The following is a 21,187-nucleotide window of genomic DNA, read 5'->3' as shown; positions in this document are numbered from 1 at the left end:
GCTGTATACAAGATCCCCAGAATTTATTTGTCTTATAGCTGGAAGTTTGTACTCTTTGATCAACATCTCCTCTTTTCCCCCACACCCAGCCCTTGGTAACTATCATTTTAGTGTCTGTTTCTATGCATTTGGATTTTTTTAGATTCCACATGTGATATTGTATAGTATTTGTCTTTCTCTCTCTGACTTATTTCACTTAGCATAATGCCCTCAAGTTTCATCCTTGCTGTCGCAAATAACAGAGTGTCCTTTTTCATGGCTGAATAATATTCCATTATATTTATATATGCACATGCATTTACACACACGCACATGTATACATACATATATGCACCCACATATACCACATCTTTATTCCTTTTTCTGTTGGTGGACGCCTAGGTTGTTTCCATATCTTAGGTATTGTTCACTGCAGTGAACAGAGGAGTGCAGATATCTGAGATTCAATTTTTATTTCCTTTGAATATATACCCAGAACTGGGGTTGCTGGATCATATGATAGTTCTATTTTTAATTTTTTGAGGAACTTCTGTTTTTGATGGTAGCTATACCAATTTAGATTCCCACCAACAGTGTACAAGCGTTCCCTTTTTTCCACATCTTCGCTAATACTTAACTGTTGTTTTTTTTTTTTTTGCGGTACGTGGGCCTCTCACTGTTGTGCCCTCTCCCATTGTGGAGCACAGGCTCCGGACGCGCAGGCTCAGCAGCCATGGCTCACTTCCCAGATTGGGGCACAAACCCGTGTCCCCTGCATCGGCAGGCGGACTCTCAACCACTGCGCCATCAGGGAAGCCCTGTGGTTTTTCTTTTTTTTTTTTTTGCGGCATGCCGGCCTCTCACTGCTGTGGCCCCTCCCGTTGCAGAGCACAAGCTCTGGACCTACAGGCTCAGCAGCCATGGCTCACGGGCCCAGCCGCTCCGCGGCATGTGGGATCCTCCTGGACCGGGGCACAAACCCATGTCCCCTGCATCGGCAGGTGGACTCTCAACCACTGCACCACCAGGGAAGCCCGCCTGTTGTATTTTTGATGATAGCCATTCTGATAAGTGTGAGATGATACCTCATTGTGGTTTTGATTTGCATTTCCCTGATGATTTGTGATGTTAAGTACCTTTTCATGTTCCTGTTGGCCATTTATGTCTTCTTTGGAAAAATGTCTATTCAGTTCCTCTGCCCATTTTTTAGTTTTTTTCTGTTGAGTTGTGTGAATTCTTTATATATTTTTGGATATTAACTTCTAATCAGATATATATATGTATATAAAAATTGCAAGCATTTTCTCCCGTTCCGTAAGTTGTCTTTTTATTTTGTTAATGATTTCCTTTGCTGTGCAGAAAGAAGCCTTTTAGTTTGATGTAGTCCACCTTTTATTTTTTCCTTTTGCCTTTGCTCTTGGTGTCAAATTCAGAAAATTATTGCCAAGACCAATGTCCAGAAGCTTACCCCCATATATATTTTTTTCTAGGCATTTTATGGTTTCAGGTTTTTAAAAAAAATTTTTATTGAAATATAGTTGATTTATAATGTTGTGTTAGTTTCAAGTGTACAGTAAAGTGGTTCAGTTATACATGTATATATATTCTTTTTTTATATTATTTATTTATTTTGGTCACGCCACGCTGCTTGCGGGATCTTAGTTCCATGACCAGGGATTCAACCCATGTCTCCTGCAGTGGAAGTGCGAAGTTCTAACCACTGGACCGCCAGGGCATTTCCAACATTCTTTACCATTATAGGTTATTACAAGATATTAAGTATGGTTGCAGGTTTTAAACTCATGTCTTTAATTCATTTCGAGTTGCTTATGTGTGCTGTAAGATAAGGGTCCAGTTTCATTCTTTTGCTTGTGGCTGTCCAGTTTTCCCAACATCATTTATTGAAGAGACTACCCTTTCCCCATTGTATATTCTTGGCTCCTTTGTCATAAATTATGACCATATATACCTCGGTTTATTTCTGGGCTTTCTGTTCTGTTCCATTGATCTATATGTCTGTTTTTATGCCAATAAAATACAGTTTTGATTACTATAGTGTTATAGCTTGAAATCAGGAAGTGTTGTGCCTCCAGCTTTGATCTTCTTTCTCAAGGTTGCTGCGGTCATTCACAGTCTTGTGGTTCCATACACATTTTAGGATTGTTTTTCCTATTTCTGTGAAAAATGCCATTGGAGATTTGACGGGGATTTCATTGAATCTGGAAATACATATTTTAATGTAAGGTTTTTTTGTTTGTTTGTTTTAGACAGTGCTACCAAATCCTCTGTACCATCCAGAAATTGTTTGGATTTATATGAAGAAATCCTGACTGAAGAAGGAACTGCAAAGGAGGCAACATATAATGATGTATGGATTACCAGAATTTTGAAGGACAGTTACTTTGCTCTTTTGTGGCTCCTGAAATACAGACATCAGCTTACTATTGAATAGACATTCTGTGTTTGGGAAGCAGCTCTTAGACTAAAAGAATATTTAAGTCAGTTTCTGCCTTCAGATCTGCTTTTTAAAATAATGTTTTCTGAATGCTTGCCTAAATTTAGTTATAATTTTGCTTGATTGAATTTAAGTGTCTGACTATATAAAATCTCAACAGGCAATCAGTGTGATAAAATATTTTATTTTTTCATGATTTATACAAAGTTATAATTTGTCCCAAGACTTCATGTAGACAAATTTCTTTCTACCTTATTTGAATTTTAAACTTTGGAGATTGAATGTGAAACTAAAGAAAATACATTATTGGTAGGCCCAACTTTAAAAACCAGTAATTAACTAAATATCTGTTAGTAGAAGTGGACCTCATATACCCTTATTTATGGGTTGATTTGCAAAGTTTTAAATATTGTGAAATGTCATTTAAGCTAAGAAAATAATTTAGAATGATGCTTGATCTTTTTATATCTTACAGTTGCAGGTAGAATATGGAAAATGTCAGCTGCAAATGAAAGAGCTGATGAAAAAGTTTAAGGAAATACAGACACAGGTAGAATTATAATGAATATTTTATTTTTGCCTTGTTAGATTTTTTTAAATTAATTTATTTAATTAATTTATTTATTTTTGGCTGTGTTGGGTCCATTGCTGGGTGGGCTTTCTCTAGTCGCGACGAGCAGGGGCTACTCTTCGTTGTGGTGTGCAGGCTTCTCATTGTGGCGGCTTCTCTTGTTGCGGAGCACGGGCTCTAGGCGTGCAGGCTCAGTAGTTGTGGCTTGCGGGCTCTAGAGCGCAGACTCAGTAGTTATGGTGCACGGGCTTAGTTGCTCTGTGGCATGTGGGATCTTCCCGGACCAGGGCTCGAACCCGTGTTCCCTGCATTTGCAGGCAGATTCTTAACCACTGTGCCACCAGGGAAGTCTCCGTCTTATCAGGTTTTAAAACTAAAATTTCATAAAATTTTTTGTTAAAATTAAAATGCTCAAGTGTTGGCAGGTTGTAAGGAAACTTTTTAAAAATATATTAAATGAAAGAGCAAGTCTGGCAAAACATGCATTATTTCCAGTGTCAATGAAACTGATAAAGGAAAACTGCTTGATTTGTTAAATGGTATTTACAAATGATCTACTAGGCTAATTAACAGTTAAGTAATAGAGAATTCTTAGAGACTGTATCAGGTGGTTTAAAAGAGAATGGTTTGAGGCGTGAACCTTCAGAATGGCTGATGAGGAAAAATGGTGATGCCTTAACAATTTTTGCCAGAGAGACATTTTTTGTGATCATGCTGCAAAGTCAGGAATGTACTGTCTTGTTCTGATTTTTATTTTTTGGTAAAGTTGTTTCTCTTCCTTCACCCTCCCAAAGAGCCAGTCAGTCCTCAATTCATTCTTTGTTCACCTGAGAATTAGTACATTGTTGCAAGTTAAACCTCCTGTTGTTAAATATAAAAAAAATTTTATCATCTTCAAAATAATGACCCATTTTCAAAATAATGACATTTTTTCTTGTTATTTATTGGTTTTTCATTTTGTTCCCTCTTTTAAGTAGTTTCACTTTAAATAGCTTTTCTTTGGTGCCAATTTTCTTCTTTGAATCTCAGCTTCCCCATTTGTATAATGAGCATCACCGTACTCCTCCTAAGACTATTTTGAGGATTGCATAAGATAAAATATGTGATGCGTGGCATGTAGTTAGCATTCAGTAATCAGTAACTATTATAAATAGTTTAATAATCCTGTCAATACATACTTTATTAAATGTATTTTATGATGTTTAGAATTTCAGCTTAAAAACTGAAAACCAGTCTCTTAAGAAAAATATCTCAGCACTTATCAAAACTGCCAGAGTGGAAATAAACCGCAAAGATGAAGAAATAAATAATCTTCACCAAAGGTATGATTGAGGGATATGGATCTGTTTGTAAATTATGTGGGTATTGATAGGTGGAATATTTTTAACTTTGGAAAGCTAATGAAAATCATGCATTTTATTAAATATTTAAGGTTTTACTGAAAGTAAGTGACTAATATTCTAATGGTATATTATTGTAATGATATCTATATGATTATTAATAGAATATTGCCACATACCTCTCTGAATATATTCAGTTTTGTAATACACTGGGATCTTGCTCTGATATCCTTTGTTCCTGAGAAGATGGTGGTGTATGTCATGGGTTCTTCTAGGCGCCCATCAAATTACTAAAATATCAGGAGGATGTCTGTGTCATATACTGTTAACAGACAACCCTTAAAAATCTGTCATTATTTATTTATTTTGGCTGCACCGGGTCTTAGTTGCGGCACATGGGATCTTTTTAGTTGCGGCATGCGGACTTCTTAGTTGTGGCATGTGGGCTTCTTAGTTGAGGCATGTGGACTCTTAGTTGTGGCATGCATGTGGGATCTAGTTCCCTGACCAGGTATCGAACCTGGGCTCCCTGCGTTGGGAGGGTAGAGTCTTACCCACTGGGCCACCAGTGAAGTCCCTCAATTATATGTTCTTTTCCCTCTTAAATGGATTTTCTACTTAATTCCTCTCTCTCTCTCTTCTGGTTAGGGGCAGTATTTGGCTCCAGAGAATTTCATATCTCTCCTCCCCTTGATAGTCAAACCTCCAAAACAGTTATCTAAACATGCTGTCTCCATTTCTCCACTTCCCATTTCTACACATTCTTGAACCCATTCTACTCTGACCTCTTCCTCCAAAACAGCTGTGACTACCACTAAATTCATCAAATAGTTTGACTTCTCATTTTAACTTGTCTTTATACACTATTTGACATAGTTGACCCTCTTTTCTTGAAATAGTTTCTCCCTTGGGGTTTCATGATTCTTAGTTTTCTTCCTAACTTGAGATTTATTTTTCTGTACTTGGCTAAGTTGGAATTCCTTAAAGCTCAAAACTATGTCCTTTCCTTTCTCTATCAATATTTTCTTATGATGTAATCTTACTTATACTAGTCAGTTCCGTTTATATGTAGATACTACCTCACATCTGTACAAAATTTTCAAAATTACCTCATCCACAACAGAATTTAAGATTGAACCCCTTCCATTGTTCCTAGCTCAGTGGATTCCCCATCATTTATTCAGCTGTGCAAGCTAGAGTGACTGAGGGGTGGAATGACCATTTAATGTATTGCCCAAACCAGGGTACTACTGAGAGTAGAAGGAGGGGCTATTAATAATTACACTGACATTGCTTGGCAAACTGGGACATAGAGTCACCCTGCATAGGAGTCATCATTGACACTTAGCTCTTGGTCATCCTTCAGATCCAAATTCATTACCATGTCCTTTTGATTTTTATGTCTTTATGATCTCACAAGCTGTTCATTTCTCTTCCATTTCTACCGTTGTTGCTGCCCATCACCTCTCATCTGAACTGGCAGTAGTCTTTGTGCTCAGAACTCTGCATCCACTCTTGCTCTTTCCAGCCTGTGATTTCTCGTTTCTCGACATTAAAGCCACGGGATGCTTTGTAAAGCACAACTCTGGACGTCTGTCACAGAACCACCCCGTCCCACCGCCCCCCCCTTTTTTTTAAAAATGATCTATCTATTTATTTATTTTTGGCTGCGCCAAGCAGCTTGCAGGATCTTAGTTCCCCCACCAGGGATTGAACCCAGACCCCAGGAATGAAATGAGAAGCTGGGGAAAGCTTCTCATCCTAACCACTGGACCGTCAGGGAATTCCGCCACCCATTTTCTTTGTTTTTTTTTTTGTGGTACGCGGGCCTCTCACTGTTGTGGCCTCTCCCGTTGCGGAGCACAGGCTCCGGACGCGCAGGCTCAGCGGCCATGGCTCACGGGCCCAGCCGCTCCGCGGCACGTGGGATCCTCCCGGACCGGGGCACAAACCCGTGTCCCCTGCATCGGCAGGTGGACTCCCAACCACTGCGCCACCAGGGAAGCCCACCCACCCCTTTTCTTGATTAAAACACATCAGTGGCTTCTCATTGATCTTAGGATAAAAGATCATAAATCTTAACTTGGTCCACAGAGCTCTTCACAATATGGTCTCAGACTACTTTTCAGGCCTCGTCTTCAGTGTCTGTCTTTGCCTAGGTATCATAGCTCTAGTGTATCTCCTGCATTCCTTCGGTCTGTTGGGTGTACCATGAGGTCTGAGTTGCATAAACTGTTTCCACTCCCTGAAATGCTCCTCTCCTCCACCTGCTAAATACCTACTTATCTTCAGGTCTCGGCATAAGCATCCTTTTCACGTGGGACATTTGTCTGTTCTCACTGACTAGGTCAGATCTCTTTTGTAGCTTCATTTACACTTGCAGTTTAAAAAATCATGAATGGGATCACTTAATTAGTGTTCTCTTCCACTAAACTGTAAACTTCATGGGAGCAGGAACCATGTCTTTGTGTCCTCACCATTTATTGAGTATCTACCATGTGCAATAAATGTTTAAAGAGTGAAAGAAGATAATCCTGTGTGTGGACCATATGATATGCGTTTTAGGCCTTTTGAAAATAAAGATGGTTGTGTATGTTTACTAATCTAAATCCCACAAGGTGCAACAAGTATAAGATTGATTCCTGAAGTGTTGGGGAAATTTTATATATATTTGAATCTTTTAGGGGAGGGGTATAATGTTTGAATAGAGTGAAAATTCAGAGAAACTGGGTCAATAAATGATGAGTTATTTCAGTAGATTGTTATATGTGGTTATATTGACACATTATCTAATAAACATTCTGTCAAATATTTGCACTTTTTATTTGTGAGCTTCAACTAGTACTCTAATGGTAAATGTTTATCATTTTGCTGAAAGTTCATTTTTAATAGAAAAAATGGAAATATTGATATAAGATAAAAATTTTAAAGTGTAAATTCTGGAAAGTGTTTAATGTGGAGGTTTATTTTAAAATAAAACCTTTGGGACTTCCCTGGCGGTCCTGTGGTTAAGACTCCATGCTTCCACTGCAGGGGCATGGGTTCCATCCCTGGTCGGGGAACTAGGATCCTGCATGTTACGTGGCGCGGCCACATAACAACAACAAAAAATAAAACAAAACTTTTGATAGTATTTTATTGAGTGTGGAGTTACGTTAAATGTGTATTACGAGCTCTGTGGGCTAGAACTATCTTTTAGGACCTTACATTTTAATAAGTATGACGTATGTTACACGTGTGCGTGCTTTGTTGAATGTGAGTCCTTTGTTGGATAAATTTATTGCAGACATCTTCTCCCATTCTGTGACTTATCTGTCACTCTCTTTACTGTCTTGTGAGGAATAAAAGTTCTAAATTTTAGTGAAATTCAATCTTTTTTTTTTAATTTTATGGTTAATGCTTTTTGTGTTCACATTTTCCGAGTTGTCTCAAAGGTATTTCCTCATGTTTATTTTTTTGAGTTTATTTATTAGTTTACTAGGACTGCCATAACAGAGTACTATAAACTGGGTGGCCTAAATAACAGAAATTTATTGTCTCACAGTTATGGAGGCCAGAAGTCCAAGATCAAGGTGTCAGTATGATTGACGCCTTCTGCGGTCTGTGTGATGGGTCTGTTCCAGGCCTCTCCTTGGCTTGTAGCTGGTTGCCTTCTTCTGTGTCTCTTCATAAAGTCTTTCCTCTATACATATCTCTGTCCAAATTTCCCTTTTTTATAAGGACACTAGTCATATTGGATAAGGGTCCACCCTAATGACCTCACTTTAACTTGATTATCTCCAAAGACCCTGTCTCCAAATAAGGTCACTAGTTTGAGGTACGGGGGATTAAATTTTGAGGAGACGCAGTTCAGCCCGTAACAAGATCCACATAAGGTCTACACATTGCCTTAAGTTGTATGTATCCTGTGTCCTCTTGTTTTATAAAAATCTTCCCTTATTCCTGAGACAATGTTCTCTACACATTTAGTACTCATTAGGCATAGATTTATGGAAATTCAGGGAAGTTATAAAAGTTCAGGAAGATGGCTATATTATTACAAAAAGTTAAAATGAGCTATTTACATTTTATTTTTAGGAAAACTGCCAGTTTTCTGAAAACCTTAGGAGTTATTTTAAACAATAAATACATACCATTCCTCTAGGAAAGGATCACAATTCTCTATTCCTTTTTCTTTTTGCACAGTATGTAACACTTTAAGATGGCTATTGACGCTTTGGCTTTTACTGTGGGGTTGTATGTGAAACAGAAAACTAGGATAGGGAGCTACATAGAGTCGTATTTTGATCGTCTTTGTTCTCCAGCAAGATTTCACTTTCCCTTACGTTTCAGTTGGGCTAGAGTGAAGGCAAGAAAATAATGTCACTCGTTCTAAAAGAAGTGAATTTGTGGTTAGTTTGAGAGTTGTGCACCTGTAGTGAAGGAAATCTGAAAGACATTGGCAAATGCTGGGATAGAACTGAGAGGTCCTCCAGGCTTTGTTTGAGCAAAGCAAATGAAAGAGAGTTCCTTGTTTAAAAAACTGGCTCATTTAGTTGGAAGCTGCTAAATTCTTACTACTCACTCTTTTATACAAAGTAAAATTAGTTTTGCCAGTATGTGGGCCCCCCAGTTTTAAAGTGTATCACGTGTGATTAAACCTTGGGTTATTAAAAAGGAATTAACTTTGTTTTTTTGGTGTTAATTTCTGTTTCTCAATAGATTGTCTGAGTTTCCACATCTTCGAAATACTCATAAAACTTCAAGGACACCAGATATAGTTAAAACAAAAGGTCTTAAATCCAGATCTCTCCATTTAGATGATTGTTCAAAGACTGATCACAGAGTGAAAAGTGATGTTTCTAAAGATGTACATTATAGCACTTCACTGCCATACCTCGAAAAGGAAGGAAAATCACATTCTGAAAAAAAGGGCACTTCACATTTGCCTACATCTGTTGAAAAACACTCCACCAATGGCATTTGGTCACGTTCCCATTATCAGGTTGGTGAGGGTAGTTCCAATGAGGATCACAGAAGAGGAAGGAAAGATAGTAGACATAGCCAGTACTGCAGAGGGACTGACAGAATACGAAAAGACTTGAACACTAGCTGTGGTGATGGTGAACCGAGGAACATAGAGGCCAGTCAGAGGCTACAAGGACGTCCTGAGAAATATAGTAAAGGTGAACCAAAGGCTGAAAGCAAAAATTCAAAGTTTAAAAGTAACACAGATTTGGATTATAAAAATGAACGCAGTAGCTCTTCTTGGGAGAAAGAAAGCACTAGAGACAGGTCACACACTCGACTAGAATCTCAAAGTGACAAAAAACTCGAAAGACAAAGTGAAAGATCACAAAATATAAATAGAAAAGAACTTAAATCACAAGACAAAGAAGAAAGGAAAGTTGATCAAAAACCTAAGTCAGTAGTAAAAGACCAGGATCATTGGAAAAGATCTGAACGAGCATCGCTTCCTTATTCCAAGAAGGAACTAGCAAAATCTTCTCATAATTCAAGTAAATACCATCCAGAAGAGAGAAGAGGCCGGGAAGATTGTAAAAGAGACAGGGCTGTAAGTAATCATGGTTTTCAAGAAGGAAGATGTCCGTCCTCTCTTTCAACCAATAGAACTCACAAACACGTTGACTCTAAGGAAGTTGATGCTGTGCACCAATGGGAAAATGCACCTTTAAGGGTAGAAAGGCATAGAACTGAAGATAAGCGGAAAAGAGAACAAGAGGGCAAAGAAGAAAATAAGCATATGAGAAATGAAAAAAGAGTACCTGCAGAACATCTGCAGAAGACAAACAGAGAGACTAAGAAAACCGCTACAGATTTAAAGAGACAGAATGAGCCAAAAAATGATAACGGTGAAGTCTCTAATGATGATGTTTCTGAAGGAGTGGATGATAAAGAGCCAGCAGTTAAAGCTGAGAATGGTTCAAATGAAACACAAAACAAAGACTTAAAGTTAAGCTTTATGGAAAAATTGAACTTAACTCTTTCTCCTGCTAAAAAGCAGCCTGTTTCTCAAGAAAGTCAGCATAAAATAACCGATACTCCCAAATCTAGTGACATATGTGATTTGGAGTCCTTGGTGCAGGCTAAAACTGTGACATGTGTTCCCTCTGTCAGTGAACATATCACAGAGGAAACCAAATCAGAGTTATTGGAACCAAAGGATGCTCTTACAGCAGCATCTGAACCCAGGACCAATGTTTCAGAAAGGAAAATAGAAGGAGAAAATAGTTTGTTCATTAAATCTGTTGTGAATACTGTGCATTGTGATATGTCCATTTGTGGCACAGAGATTTCCTTCTCAGCATCTGTGGAAATGCAACAAACAGAATCCTTGTTTCCATCATCAACAGAAATGGAACAGACCGTTAATGGTGCCAGGGCAGCAGTTCCTGTGGTAATGGACACAGTACAAACAAATGTTTCTCAAAACTTTGGTTTGGAATTGGATACCAAAAGAAAGGATGACTTAAATTCTTGTAGTATTTCCGAAGATACAGAAATGAAGGAGGCTTTTTCAACCAAAGTGACCGAATCCAATGAAAGCATTTTGCAGCCTTCAATTGAAGAAGCTGTCATTTTGCCAACAGTCCTTTCAGAAGATGGTAAACCAAACCTTGAGCCTTCTCTTGTAGATGCACCACTGGTTGAGCGTAAGTCTTGCCACTTGGAGCCTTGCTTACCTAAAGAGACTCCAGAATCTTCACTTCAGCAGACTGAGTTAATGGACCACAGAATGGAAATTGGTGAAGCAAACTCAGTATATCACGACGATGAGAACTCGGTTCTGAGCATTGACCTTAATCAGCTGAGACCTATTCCAGAAGCCATCAGTCCTCTGAATAGTCCCGTGAGACCTGTAGCAAAAGTTGTTAGACTGGAAAGCCCATCTCGAGTTCCATTATATAATAACAGTCATAAAGGTAATAGTTTATATTATCTCCTATAACTTATATTTTTGTGAGAGTGTAGGATATGTCAGCAAGATGAATCAGTGCTTTTAATTTATTTACTGATATTTATTTTTAAAATTTTTATTGGCATATAGTTGATTTACAGTGTTGTGTTAGTTTTAGGTGTGCAGCAAAGTGAATCAGTTATACATATACATATATCCATTCTTTTTTTTCAGATTCTTTTCCTGTATAGGCCATTACAGAGTATTGAGTAGAGTTCCCTGTGCTGTACAGCAGGTTCTTATTAGTTATCTATTTTATATATAGTAGTGTGTATATGTCAATCCCAGCCTTCCAATTTATTCCTCCCTGCCCCATCCCCTGGTAACCATAAGTTTGTTTTCTACATCTGTGACTCTTCTTTTGTAAATAAATTCATTTGTACCCTTTTTTTTAGATTACACATATCAGTGATATCAGATGATATTTGTCTTTCTGTGTCTGACTTAACTTCACTCGGTATGACAATCTCTAGGTCCATCCATGTTGCTGCAAATGGCATTATTTTGTTAGTGCTTTTTATTTGATAATTATTATTCAGACCTTTGTTGTTACCTAGAAATGTACATTGAGCCTTTAGTCTAGATTTAGGTAATTCTTACTTATACAACAAAAGGGAATGGTAGAACAGATTGTCTCAAATACTCCTTGCTTACTTTCAGGTATATTTTTGTTGTCCAAAAGCCTTCTTCAAATGGCATAGAGTAGGTGATGCTGCTAACGTCAGGTAAAGAAACCTGAACAGTTGGTTGCTGTTTATCCAAATGACCAAACTCTATACTATCACTATTGTCAGGCACTTTCTGAGACAAGTAAAGACCAATGACATGACTATGTGTTAGAGTAATATAGTGTAAATAGTGTAAAAGCTATTAAAATAATAAATTGCCTCAACATTTAATTTTTTGTTATATTTAGTATGGAAATGTTAAATGACAAAGACTCGGTAGTCATGTGGCTATAATATGCATTTTTATTCCACAGATGTGTTTCCACCAAATTTAGCTCATTCTCCCTCCAAGAGTCAGTCTGATCTCAATAAGGAAAATCAAAAGCCAATTTGCAAATCTGACAAATTTACAGAAGCAGACTCCCACAAGAATTCATCTTTAGATGAATTAGAAGAAGGAGAAATTATAAGCGACAGTGAAAAATCTGAACCACAAAAACGTTTTGACAAAAGTACCAACCCAAGAGCTTCTGCGGAAGTGCAGAACACAAGAACTAACCCAGGAAGTAGGAAAAGCACTGTGCATTTGGATAAAGACAATAGGAAGATATCTTCTATAAAAATCCATCAGACCAAAAGCAAATGGAATAAAAGACGAACTGAGTCTAGCAGATCTTCAAAAACAGAGAAGAAAGATAGGTCAGTGAGCACTTCCAGCCTGGAAAAAATAGTTCCAATTATTGCTGCACCCTCTTCTGTCCGAGAGGTTGTGCACATGTTACGAATGATAAGAAAACATGTAAGGAAAAATTATATGAAATTCAAGGTAAAATTTTCATTAATACAATTTCATAGAATTATTGAGTCAGCAGTTTTGAGTTTTACATCACTAATTAAACACCTTGACTTATCCAAAATCTCTAAGTCAGTGACTGCTTTACAGAAGAATCTCTGTGATGTTATAGAATCCAAACTTAAGCAAGTTAAAAAGAATGGCATCGTGGATCGTTTATTTGAACAGCAGCTACCAGATATGAAAAAAAAATTGTGGAAATTTGTAGATGAACAACTGGATTATTTGTTTACAAAGCTTAAGAAAATCTTAGTAAAGTTTTGTGACTCCATAAACATTGGCAGTGACAGTGACGAAGGAAAACTTGAAAAGATAAATAAAGAGAAAGCACAATATTCAAATTGTCAGAAGGGGAATGTAGGCAGCTCCAGCAAAGAAATGTTGAAGGAGAAACCCCCCAAATCAGAAGATTCTGGTTACTCTAAGTCTTTAGTAGGTTGTAAAAAATCTGAGGAAAAACATCAAGAGCAAAATAATTCCAGTATTAACAGAGTAAAGCACAACATTAAAAAAAGTACTAACACTTGCTTTGGTAATATTAAGAACCCTCAATTTGAAGAGGCTTCCTTGGAACCAAACTGCCCGAGCACCCCAAAGGCAGGAAAAATGGAAGGCAGCACCATAGAGGACGCACAGGCATCCCAGCATGCTGCTTTGAAGCCAGAACGCAGTTTTGAGATTCTTACTGAGCAGCAAGCATCTAGCCTTACTTTTAATTTAGTGAGTGATGCACAGATGGGAGAAATATTTAAAAGTTTGTTGCAAGGTTCTGATCTTTTGGACAACAGTGTTAACTGTAACGAAAAAAGTGAGTGGGAGTTAAAGACACCAGCAAAACAGATGCTAGAGACTCTTAAATGTGAATCTCTACCAGTTTGTACAACGGAAGAGCTCGTTTCAGGGGTGGTTTCTCCCTGTCCTAAGGTGATTAGTGATGATAATTGGTCATTATTGTCATCTGAGAAAGGTCCGTCTCTGTCTTCAGGGCTTTCATTGCCAGTTCATCCTGATGTGTTGGATGAAAGTTGCATGTTTGAAGTGTCCACTAACGTAGCTTTAAGTAAAGATAATGTATGTAGTTCAGAAAAGAGTAAGCCCTGTGTTTCCTCCATACTTCTTGAAGATCTAGCAGTCTCTTTAACAGTACCATCACCTCTGAAGTCAGATGGTCATCTCAGTTTCTTAAAGTCAGATGTTTCGTCTAATTCAACGCCCGAAGAAGTTATTAGTGCCCATTTTAGTGAAGATGCCTTACTTGAGGAAGAGGATGCATCTGAACAGGACATTCATTTAGCCCTGGAGTCTGATAATTCAAGCAGTAAATCAAGTTGTTCTTCATCATGGACAAGCCGGTCTATTGCTCCAGGCTTTCAGTACCACCCTAATCTACCCATGCACGCTGTCATAATGGAAAAGTCCAATGATCATTTCATTGTGAAAATACGCCGTGCGGCACCATCTACCTCCCCTAGTCATAAACAGAATATGGTGGCTGATGAATCTTTGCCAAGAGTGGAAAAGGAAGCTGATGAAGCAGTGGAGAAAAAATATATTTCATGTCAGTACAGAGTTTTTAAATCTGTGGAGGAATTGAAAATTTCCAGTAAAAATGTTGATAGCAGTAAATCAGCTCATGAAGAACAGGACTGTATGATACAAACAGAGGTTCCCGACATATATGAATTTCTTAAAGATGCTTCAGGTAAAGTGGTTCATAGTACTGAAGTAGCTGAAGAATGTTTCAAGTTGCATCAAGTATGGGAACCAAAAGTACCTGAGAGCGTTGAAGAATTGCCTCCAGTGGAAGAAATTCCACATTCTGTCGAGGATCATCTTCCAAACGCATATATAGACCTCACAAAAGATCCAGTCACCGAGACCAAAGAGTTGGGGGAATTCGTAGAAGTAACAGTTTTGAATATTGAGCAGTTGGGATGTTCCGGAAGCAGTGTGGATCAAAATGCTCCAGTATTAGACAATATGCAGCCTGATACTGTAGATGCTTTTATTGATTTGACACAAGATGTTTCAAGTGACAGTAAAAATGAAAGTAACTGTCCTGCTTTAGCTGTTGAAGACTTGGGGTGTCAGGTCATATGTGTAGATGAAGATAACTCAAAGGAAGAAAAGGTGCAGGTGGCAAACAGGCCTTTGGAATGCGTTGTTGAGGAAGCCTGTATCGATTTAACCTCGGCATTTCCGAGTTCGGGTGAAGTGAAAAAGGTTGATTTAAAATCAGAGTTGGCATCAAATTCTGGTAGTTCAGAGTTGCCTGGGGCTTTGGATAATGCTCACAAAAAGAGGAAAAATCTTTCTGATCTAAATCCTTCTTCTCAGAAAAAACAGAGAAAGGAAGCAGACTTAACCGGCAGGGAAAAGACCAAGACAATTACCCAAGATTCTGGTGAGAATGGTGATGCTCACCGAAAGAGAGCCAGTAAGAAAAAGGCCCCTGTAGTAACTAAAGATCCCTCGTCATTAAAGGAAAGCCCAGGGACTAAGGATGCATCAGCAGCATCTGCCACTTCTCTTACAAGCCTTTCTGCAAAGAATGTTATTAAAAAGAAGGGAGAAATTATAGTTTCCTGGACAAGGTAAGAATCTAATGAGACTGTTAAATCACCAGGAAATTTTAAGATACCAGCAATCTGTTCTGTCATGTCATCATAGTTTTATCCCATCTTAAAATAGGGAAGGTGATGACTTACTTCAAAAGTGGCCAGAGTTGGTAGAAGATACATTCTGGGATACAACCCAGCTGTACTGTAGAACAGTCTAGAGCAGTGGCTCTTAACCAGCGATGTGTACTAGCACCGTGGACAGAACTTTTCATTATGTTTTTAACTTCACTTTTCAATGAAAAAGAAAAATTCTTTTCATTTGTAAGGAGCCTGGTATACGCACATTTTAGAAAGGAGGAATGACAGGTGGTGAATAGGACGAAAAGTGTGGGTGCTTGAGTTTTCCCCCGAAATTAGAAGCTTCAAAAACAGGTTGTACTTTTGACTTTTATGTGAGATTTTTAAGAAATGCAGATTTAAAGACCCCTTTTCGGATGTCAAGGTGACCACAGTTGGAAACCATTGAACCAGAGGTGCATGATCTCTAGACCGGCTAGAGTGCATAATGAGAGAGACTGAATTTTGTTGAAATTGGTGATCAATTTTGTTTAAGACCTCAGTCCTCTATGCCTTCATTTCGGGTAACCTGCAGATGGTAAAATCTCAGAGACTATAATAACGCACATTGGTTCAGACCATGTAGAAAAAGCAGAGGTCTGGGGATTAGAAGATCTGGCTTCTGTGTTACTTTTTGGTTCTTCTCGCTTATCAGGTCTGTGATCACCTGTGGGCCCTAATTTTTAAAGTACTATACACACTACTGGTAGAATTTTTTAAAATCTTGTATTTTGTCATTAGAAACATACATTAGTATTTGTTTCAGAAAATTTGGGAAATATGTATGAAGTCAAAGATTAAAATCATAATCTTATCTCTCAGAGATAACCATTGTCCGTATTTTAGTATACAAACTTGTTCTTTTTTTATGGGTTTTAATAAAAATGTCAACTCTTATTGGTAGATAGTAAGGCAATGGAATTTTTGTTACCTTTCTGTTCGAACCTACGAAAGTTAAATAACATTTTTCCCCCTTCAGAAATGATGACCGGGAAATTTTATTGGAGTGTCAGAAAAAAGGGCCATCGTTGAAAACATTTTCTCAATTAGCTGCCAAGTTGAATAAAAATCCATATCAGGTAACTACCCCAGTTTTACATCTCTATATTTTCACAGATGTTACTACTATAAATATTTAGATTTGATTTTTAATGTGTTTAAAATATATAGCTATTTGTTAGCCAACTTCTTTAAAAGTATGGCTCTTTGGAGAATTCCTCAGTGTTCCAGTAGTTAGGACTCCATGCTTTCACTGCCGAGAGCATGGGTTCAATCCCTGGTCGGGGAACTAAGATCCCGCAAGCTGTGCGGTGCAGCCAAAAGAAAAAAAAAAAAAAGACTGTTAAAAACTTGGTGATCGTGGAAGAAGTCGGAAACAATCCGAATTCTTTATTCTGTTGTTTTGCAATTTACTTATTTGATCTCGAGCAATTTTTTAATGATATTTGCCTGTTTAAGAAAGTTTGATATTGAAAAGTTAAACTAGCAATTACCTTTATTATGAAGATATTTTGTTTTTCTAACTATTACTTTACCTTTATAATTAAGGATAACTTTCTCTGTCTTTAGATGGTTTGTGAAAATATTTATCAAAGATAAAAAAATATATATTGAGATATTTATAATTAACCCTCATTTAAAATTTTTCAGGTCTCAGAAAGATTCCAGCAGCTAATGAAGCTCTTTGAAAAGTCAAAATGCAGGTAGTTAATGGTTACACTATAGTAGGCTAGTAAAGTAAATGTTTGACACTGTACCTGTGCAGTTAATGGCCTGTTAGTCATTAAAGATGTGAGTGGTGGGTGAGAGACATCCAGTTGAGTTCCTGTTTCAGTCACAGGTTGGAGAATGGTTGCTTGTGCAGGCTTCTAAGGCACCTAATCCACAGGGACGTGGTCAGTGAAGCCTGCTGCAGTTCAGATCAGCATCTCTCCCCAGCCTTCTGAGTGTTGATGAGTCTAAAGTGGGGGGAAATCCATTTGATGATTGATAATAAATTTTTATCGATGAAGAAAAACAAAACATTCTTGAGGGAATTCCCTGGTGGCCCAGCAGTTAGGACTGTGTTTCCACTGCCAGGGGCCTGGGTTCTGTCCCTGGTCGGGGAACTAAGATCTTGTGTGCCGCATGGCTCAGCCAAAAAAAGGAAAAAAAGGAAAGAAAACATTCTTGAATAGCATTATATTTCATAGCCAGTGAAATCTGTGCAGTCGTAATTTAACATTTTTTACATTTTTAATTAGGAGTGCCAAAATACAAAACATACATTTATAAACATGAAGTCCATTGTCATCTGAAGAGGTGACATGATTTACCACGTTACATTATTAATAATGTTCACAGACATGTTTCTTAAGCCATTCTTTTACGGGTTTATTAAGGCAATAATGTTTATCAGGTATTTCCTATAAGACCTGAGCCAATTGCTTAAATATTTTGGACTTTTATGTAAGGAAAATTGTAAAGATATTTAACATATCACTATTTTTCAGTTGATTTGTAGTCATAATTATTTGAATCCAGAATGCCCAACTTTAAATAAAACTAACTCTGAAGAAGAACCATATTTGGACATTGATCTCATTGTGAAGGGTTCTGAATACTTTTGAGTTATAAAAATCCGTTTCTAAACCCAGTGTAAATTACTGTCTTTAGATAAATCTGTTAATTTCAGTATCCTCTCAAAGCAACTAGTTTCTTAATGAAATCTTCAAAAGATATTTAGTAGTGTACTCTGACGTTAAAATTCTGTTTATATAATTCAGAATGTAAGATTGAGTAATGAGGAATTTGAAGAAAAAGCTTATTCTAAAGAACCTTTAAAAAATAGTTTGATGCAGAAATGGCCTGTTTTTTTTTTCAGATTCACTATGCTGTAAATTTTTCACTGCCTTTAGAAAATTAAACTGAGGGTTTTTTTGTTTTATTTGAACGTTATCTTAAAATATGACTTCCATTCTCTTGTTGAAGATAGTGTTCCCTTCATGAACGAACTAACTTGTATCTGGAAATGACACTTATTAGTTTGAAATTTCCAAATTCCACTACAAATCTACAATCTTTTAATGGATTTGGTACTTGAGATTTTATTTGCTTGCATGATAGCACAGATAGTGAGTTATTTCATTCCTAGTTTGTTTTTTTTTTAATTTAATTTTATTTATTTTTTATACAGCAGGCTCTTATTAGTTATCTATTTTATACATATTAATGTATATATGTCAATCCCAATCCCTAGTTTGTTTCTTAACTGATTTTTTTTCCTTCAGGTACTATAGTCTCATTACATTCTTATCAAAATAGAGTGTAAGGATAAAGTTACCAAACTGAGTCCGTAAAAAGCTAGTTCTTTAACCACCAATATTTATTATCTAAGTAGAACTCATTTAAAAGAACAACACTTTATGAGATGGTCATATCAGAAAAATAGAATCATAACTTTAGCATTTTCTTACATTACAGATAAGTTGCTGAATTCCTTGGAGTCTTAATTGATATTGCAAACTACACAGAAGCTTGGAATTCTTCATGTTTTTAATGGGGAAGGAGAGGGCAGTTTTATGACATTTGATTACCAGATAATAATCTGCATTTGTCATAACTTGCTGACTCTTAATCTCAAGCCAGCATGTTCACCTTGTTCCTGACACCAGTCTGATTTGCTTACCTGTTGTTGGTCATGATATTTATTTTTAAACAGGTTAGAACTTGTTATTAAGATAAAAGCAACAACAAAACAGTATTGAAACCTTAGTTTTGATATTTCAAAGAAATGACTTTGTTTTCTAGATTTTTAAAAATAGTTTTGTAGAATTTTAAGCTTAACCATTATTTAGTTCGTTTCATCCATTTTTATTTGCTTTTCTAATTGCCTGTCCTCAATTTGGTAAATTGTAAAATAATTTAAATAGTGTATCTGTAAATATGTATAATTATAATGATGTAAAATACTTTGTGTTTGTGTGTGTATGTTTGGGTGTATACACACACATAAATGGCTGTACCTAGCCAAGGACTTTTCTATTTGTATAAAACTTTTTATATAAAGTTTGCTTTCTTTACCAGTAATGTATAAATAAAACCATGTAAAGTTCTGTTATATTTTGATTAGAATGTTCTTTTAGTGTGCTTAGATAATAATTGAAACAAAAAAAAAAGGTAAAACTCCCAGAGGACATGGGGGCTATTTTGAAGTGGTTCTTGGTTAGGGTGTGGCTGACTGAATGCGTGGCTGACTGAATGCGTGGCTGGCTGAATGTGTTGGAGCAGATTAATTGGAGAAAACCAGTTGCCTTTGCCTGCTTTCTCACAGCAGGTAATGGTACAGTGAACAGTGCTGCAGGTGTCCTCACAGACAAAAATCAGGGCAGCACAAAAACTCCTTTGGGGTGAAGATCTGGGACAAACAGGTAAGGATTAACTAGCTATACATTATTTATTCATCCCTCCCCCCTTCAGACTGGTGGTACTGATGGGTTACAATCTAGGCTTTGGACTCTGTGAAGTGACTTGAGGAAATTGCTGTTTCTCCCACAGTGTCCAGTATCTGCAGGAGAAGCCCTGACCTGAAGGATTATTTGGTAGATAACGAACTGAAATAATGAACTGTGGTTTTGTAGTGCTGGGGCTGCCTAGAGGGCTGGCCCTCAGCCCTTCGCCAAGTGCATTCTATCACTCAGAACCCTTACCACCAGGTGAATGAGTTCACGAGCCAAAGTAAAGTAGCAGCTGAGAGATACCACTGGTTTAAAAGAAAATAAACAGGATTACATAAGACCATAACAATCTAAGATAAAGCCAATAAACGTTAAAAGGAAAAAGAGATTTTGGCAGTGTGGTACGAGAATCAGAGCTAACCACGTAGAAATATTAAAAATACAATATTTAAAATAAATGTAATAAAATGGAATGAAAATAGAGTGGATACAGCTGATGCATGAATTAGTGAGTTGAAAAGTTGGATTGAGAAACTCTTCCAGAAGGCAGCAAAAACAGGATAAATAGGAAATAAATGCAGATGTAAATGGGATGAAGGACAGAAGTAGATGTGCCAACATTCAAGTAACAAATGAGGTCAGAAGAAGAAAAAATTTGAAGATTGAGAGGGCCACAGAGTGCCAAACAAGAAAGAAGAAAGTACCCACGTCTAGACACATACTGAAATTAGGAGTATCAAGGATAACGAGAAAAATCTAAAGGTTTTTAAACAGTCAATCCTTGTATAAAGGGACAAGAATCATATTGACCTTACTCTTCAGAAGAGCAATGCTGGCTGTGAGGAAACAGTATTTTTAAGGTACTGGACCTAAAATTTTATATCCATTTAAATTGTTATTCAGATGTGAGGGTTTAATAAAAAACATTAATATTCATCACTCAAAGATTCGCAGTGTAAACATTTTTGGAGAGAATACTCAAAAAACAAGTGCAGGAAATATTTCAAGAATTAGGGGTGAGTGATCAGATACCTTGGTAAAGTGTGTACAGGCTGACCTCAGCGATACTGCACGTTTGGTTCCAGACCACTGCGGTAAGGCAAATATTGCAATAAAGCAAGTCACGAAGTTTTTGGTTTCCACTTCTGCCCATAGGAGTTTCTATCACTAGGTGTGAACAAGGTGGCATGGTGAATATGGACACCATTGACTAGCCTAAAGGCAGTGGCTAGTGAAGCTCTCACCCTGT

General features: G+C 37.2%; 1 protein-coding gene across 1 annotated transcript in view; it reads left to right on the top strand.

The window, feature by feature from the left end:
* CASP8AP2 (caspase 8 associated protein 2) overlaps window positions 1-17,209 on the top strand; it is a 38,216-nt gene extending 21,007 nt beyond the window's left edge. Inside the window, exons 4-10 of the mRNA XM_007466261.1 lie at window positions 2,247-2,347; window positions 2,910-2,984; window positions 4,212-4,327; window positions 9,047-11,268; window positions 12,286-15,418; window positions 16,482-16,581; window positions 17,153-17,209. Of these exons, the coding sequence (XP_007466323.1) occupies window positions 2,247-2,347; window positions 2,910-2,984; window positions 4,212-4,327; window positions 9,047-11,268; window positions 12,286-15,418; window positions 16,482-16,581; window positions 17,153-17,209 (5,804 nt within the window). The remainder of the gene's footprint in view (window positions 1-2,246; window positions 2,348-2,909; window positions 2,985-4,211; window positions 4,328-9,046; window positions 11,269-12,285; window positions 15,419-16,481; window positions 16,582-17,152) is intronic.
* Window positions 17,210-21,187: the final 3,978 nt, after the last annotated feature.

This window comes from Lipotes vexillifer, unplaced genomic scaffold (genome assembly GCF_000442215.2).
Source record: "Lipotes vexillifer unplaced genomic scaffold, Lipotes_vexillifer_v1.1 scaffold1242, whole genome shotgun sequence".
In the NCBI taxonomy this organism is placed as follows: Eukaryota; Metazoa; Chordata; class Mammalia; order Artiodactyla; family Lipotidae; genus Lipotes; species Lipotes vexillifer.
The sequence above is the reverse complement of the archived record's forward strand: the minus strand, read 5'-3'. Positions and strand labels throughout refer to the sequence as shown.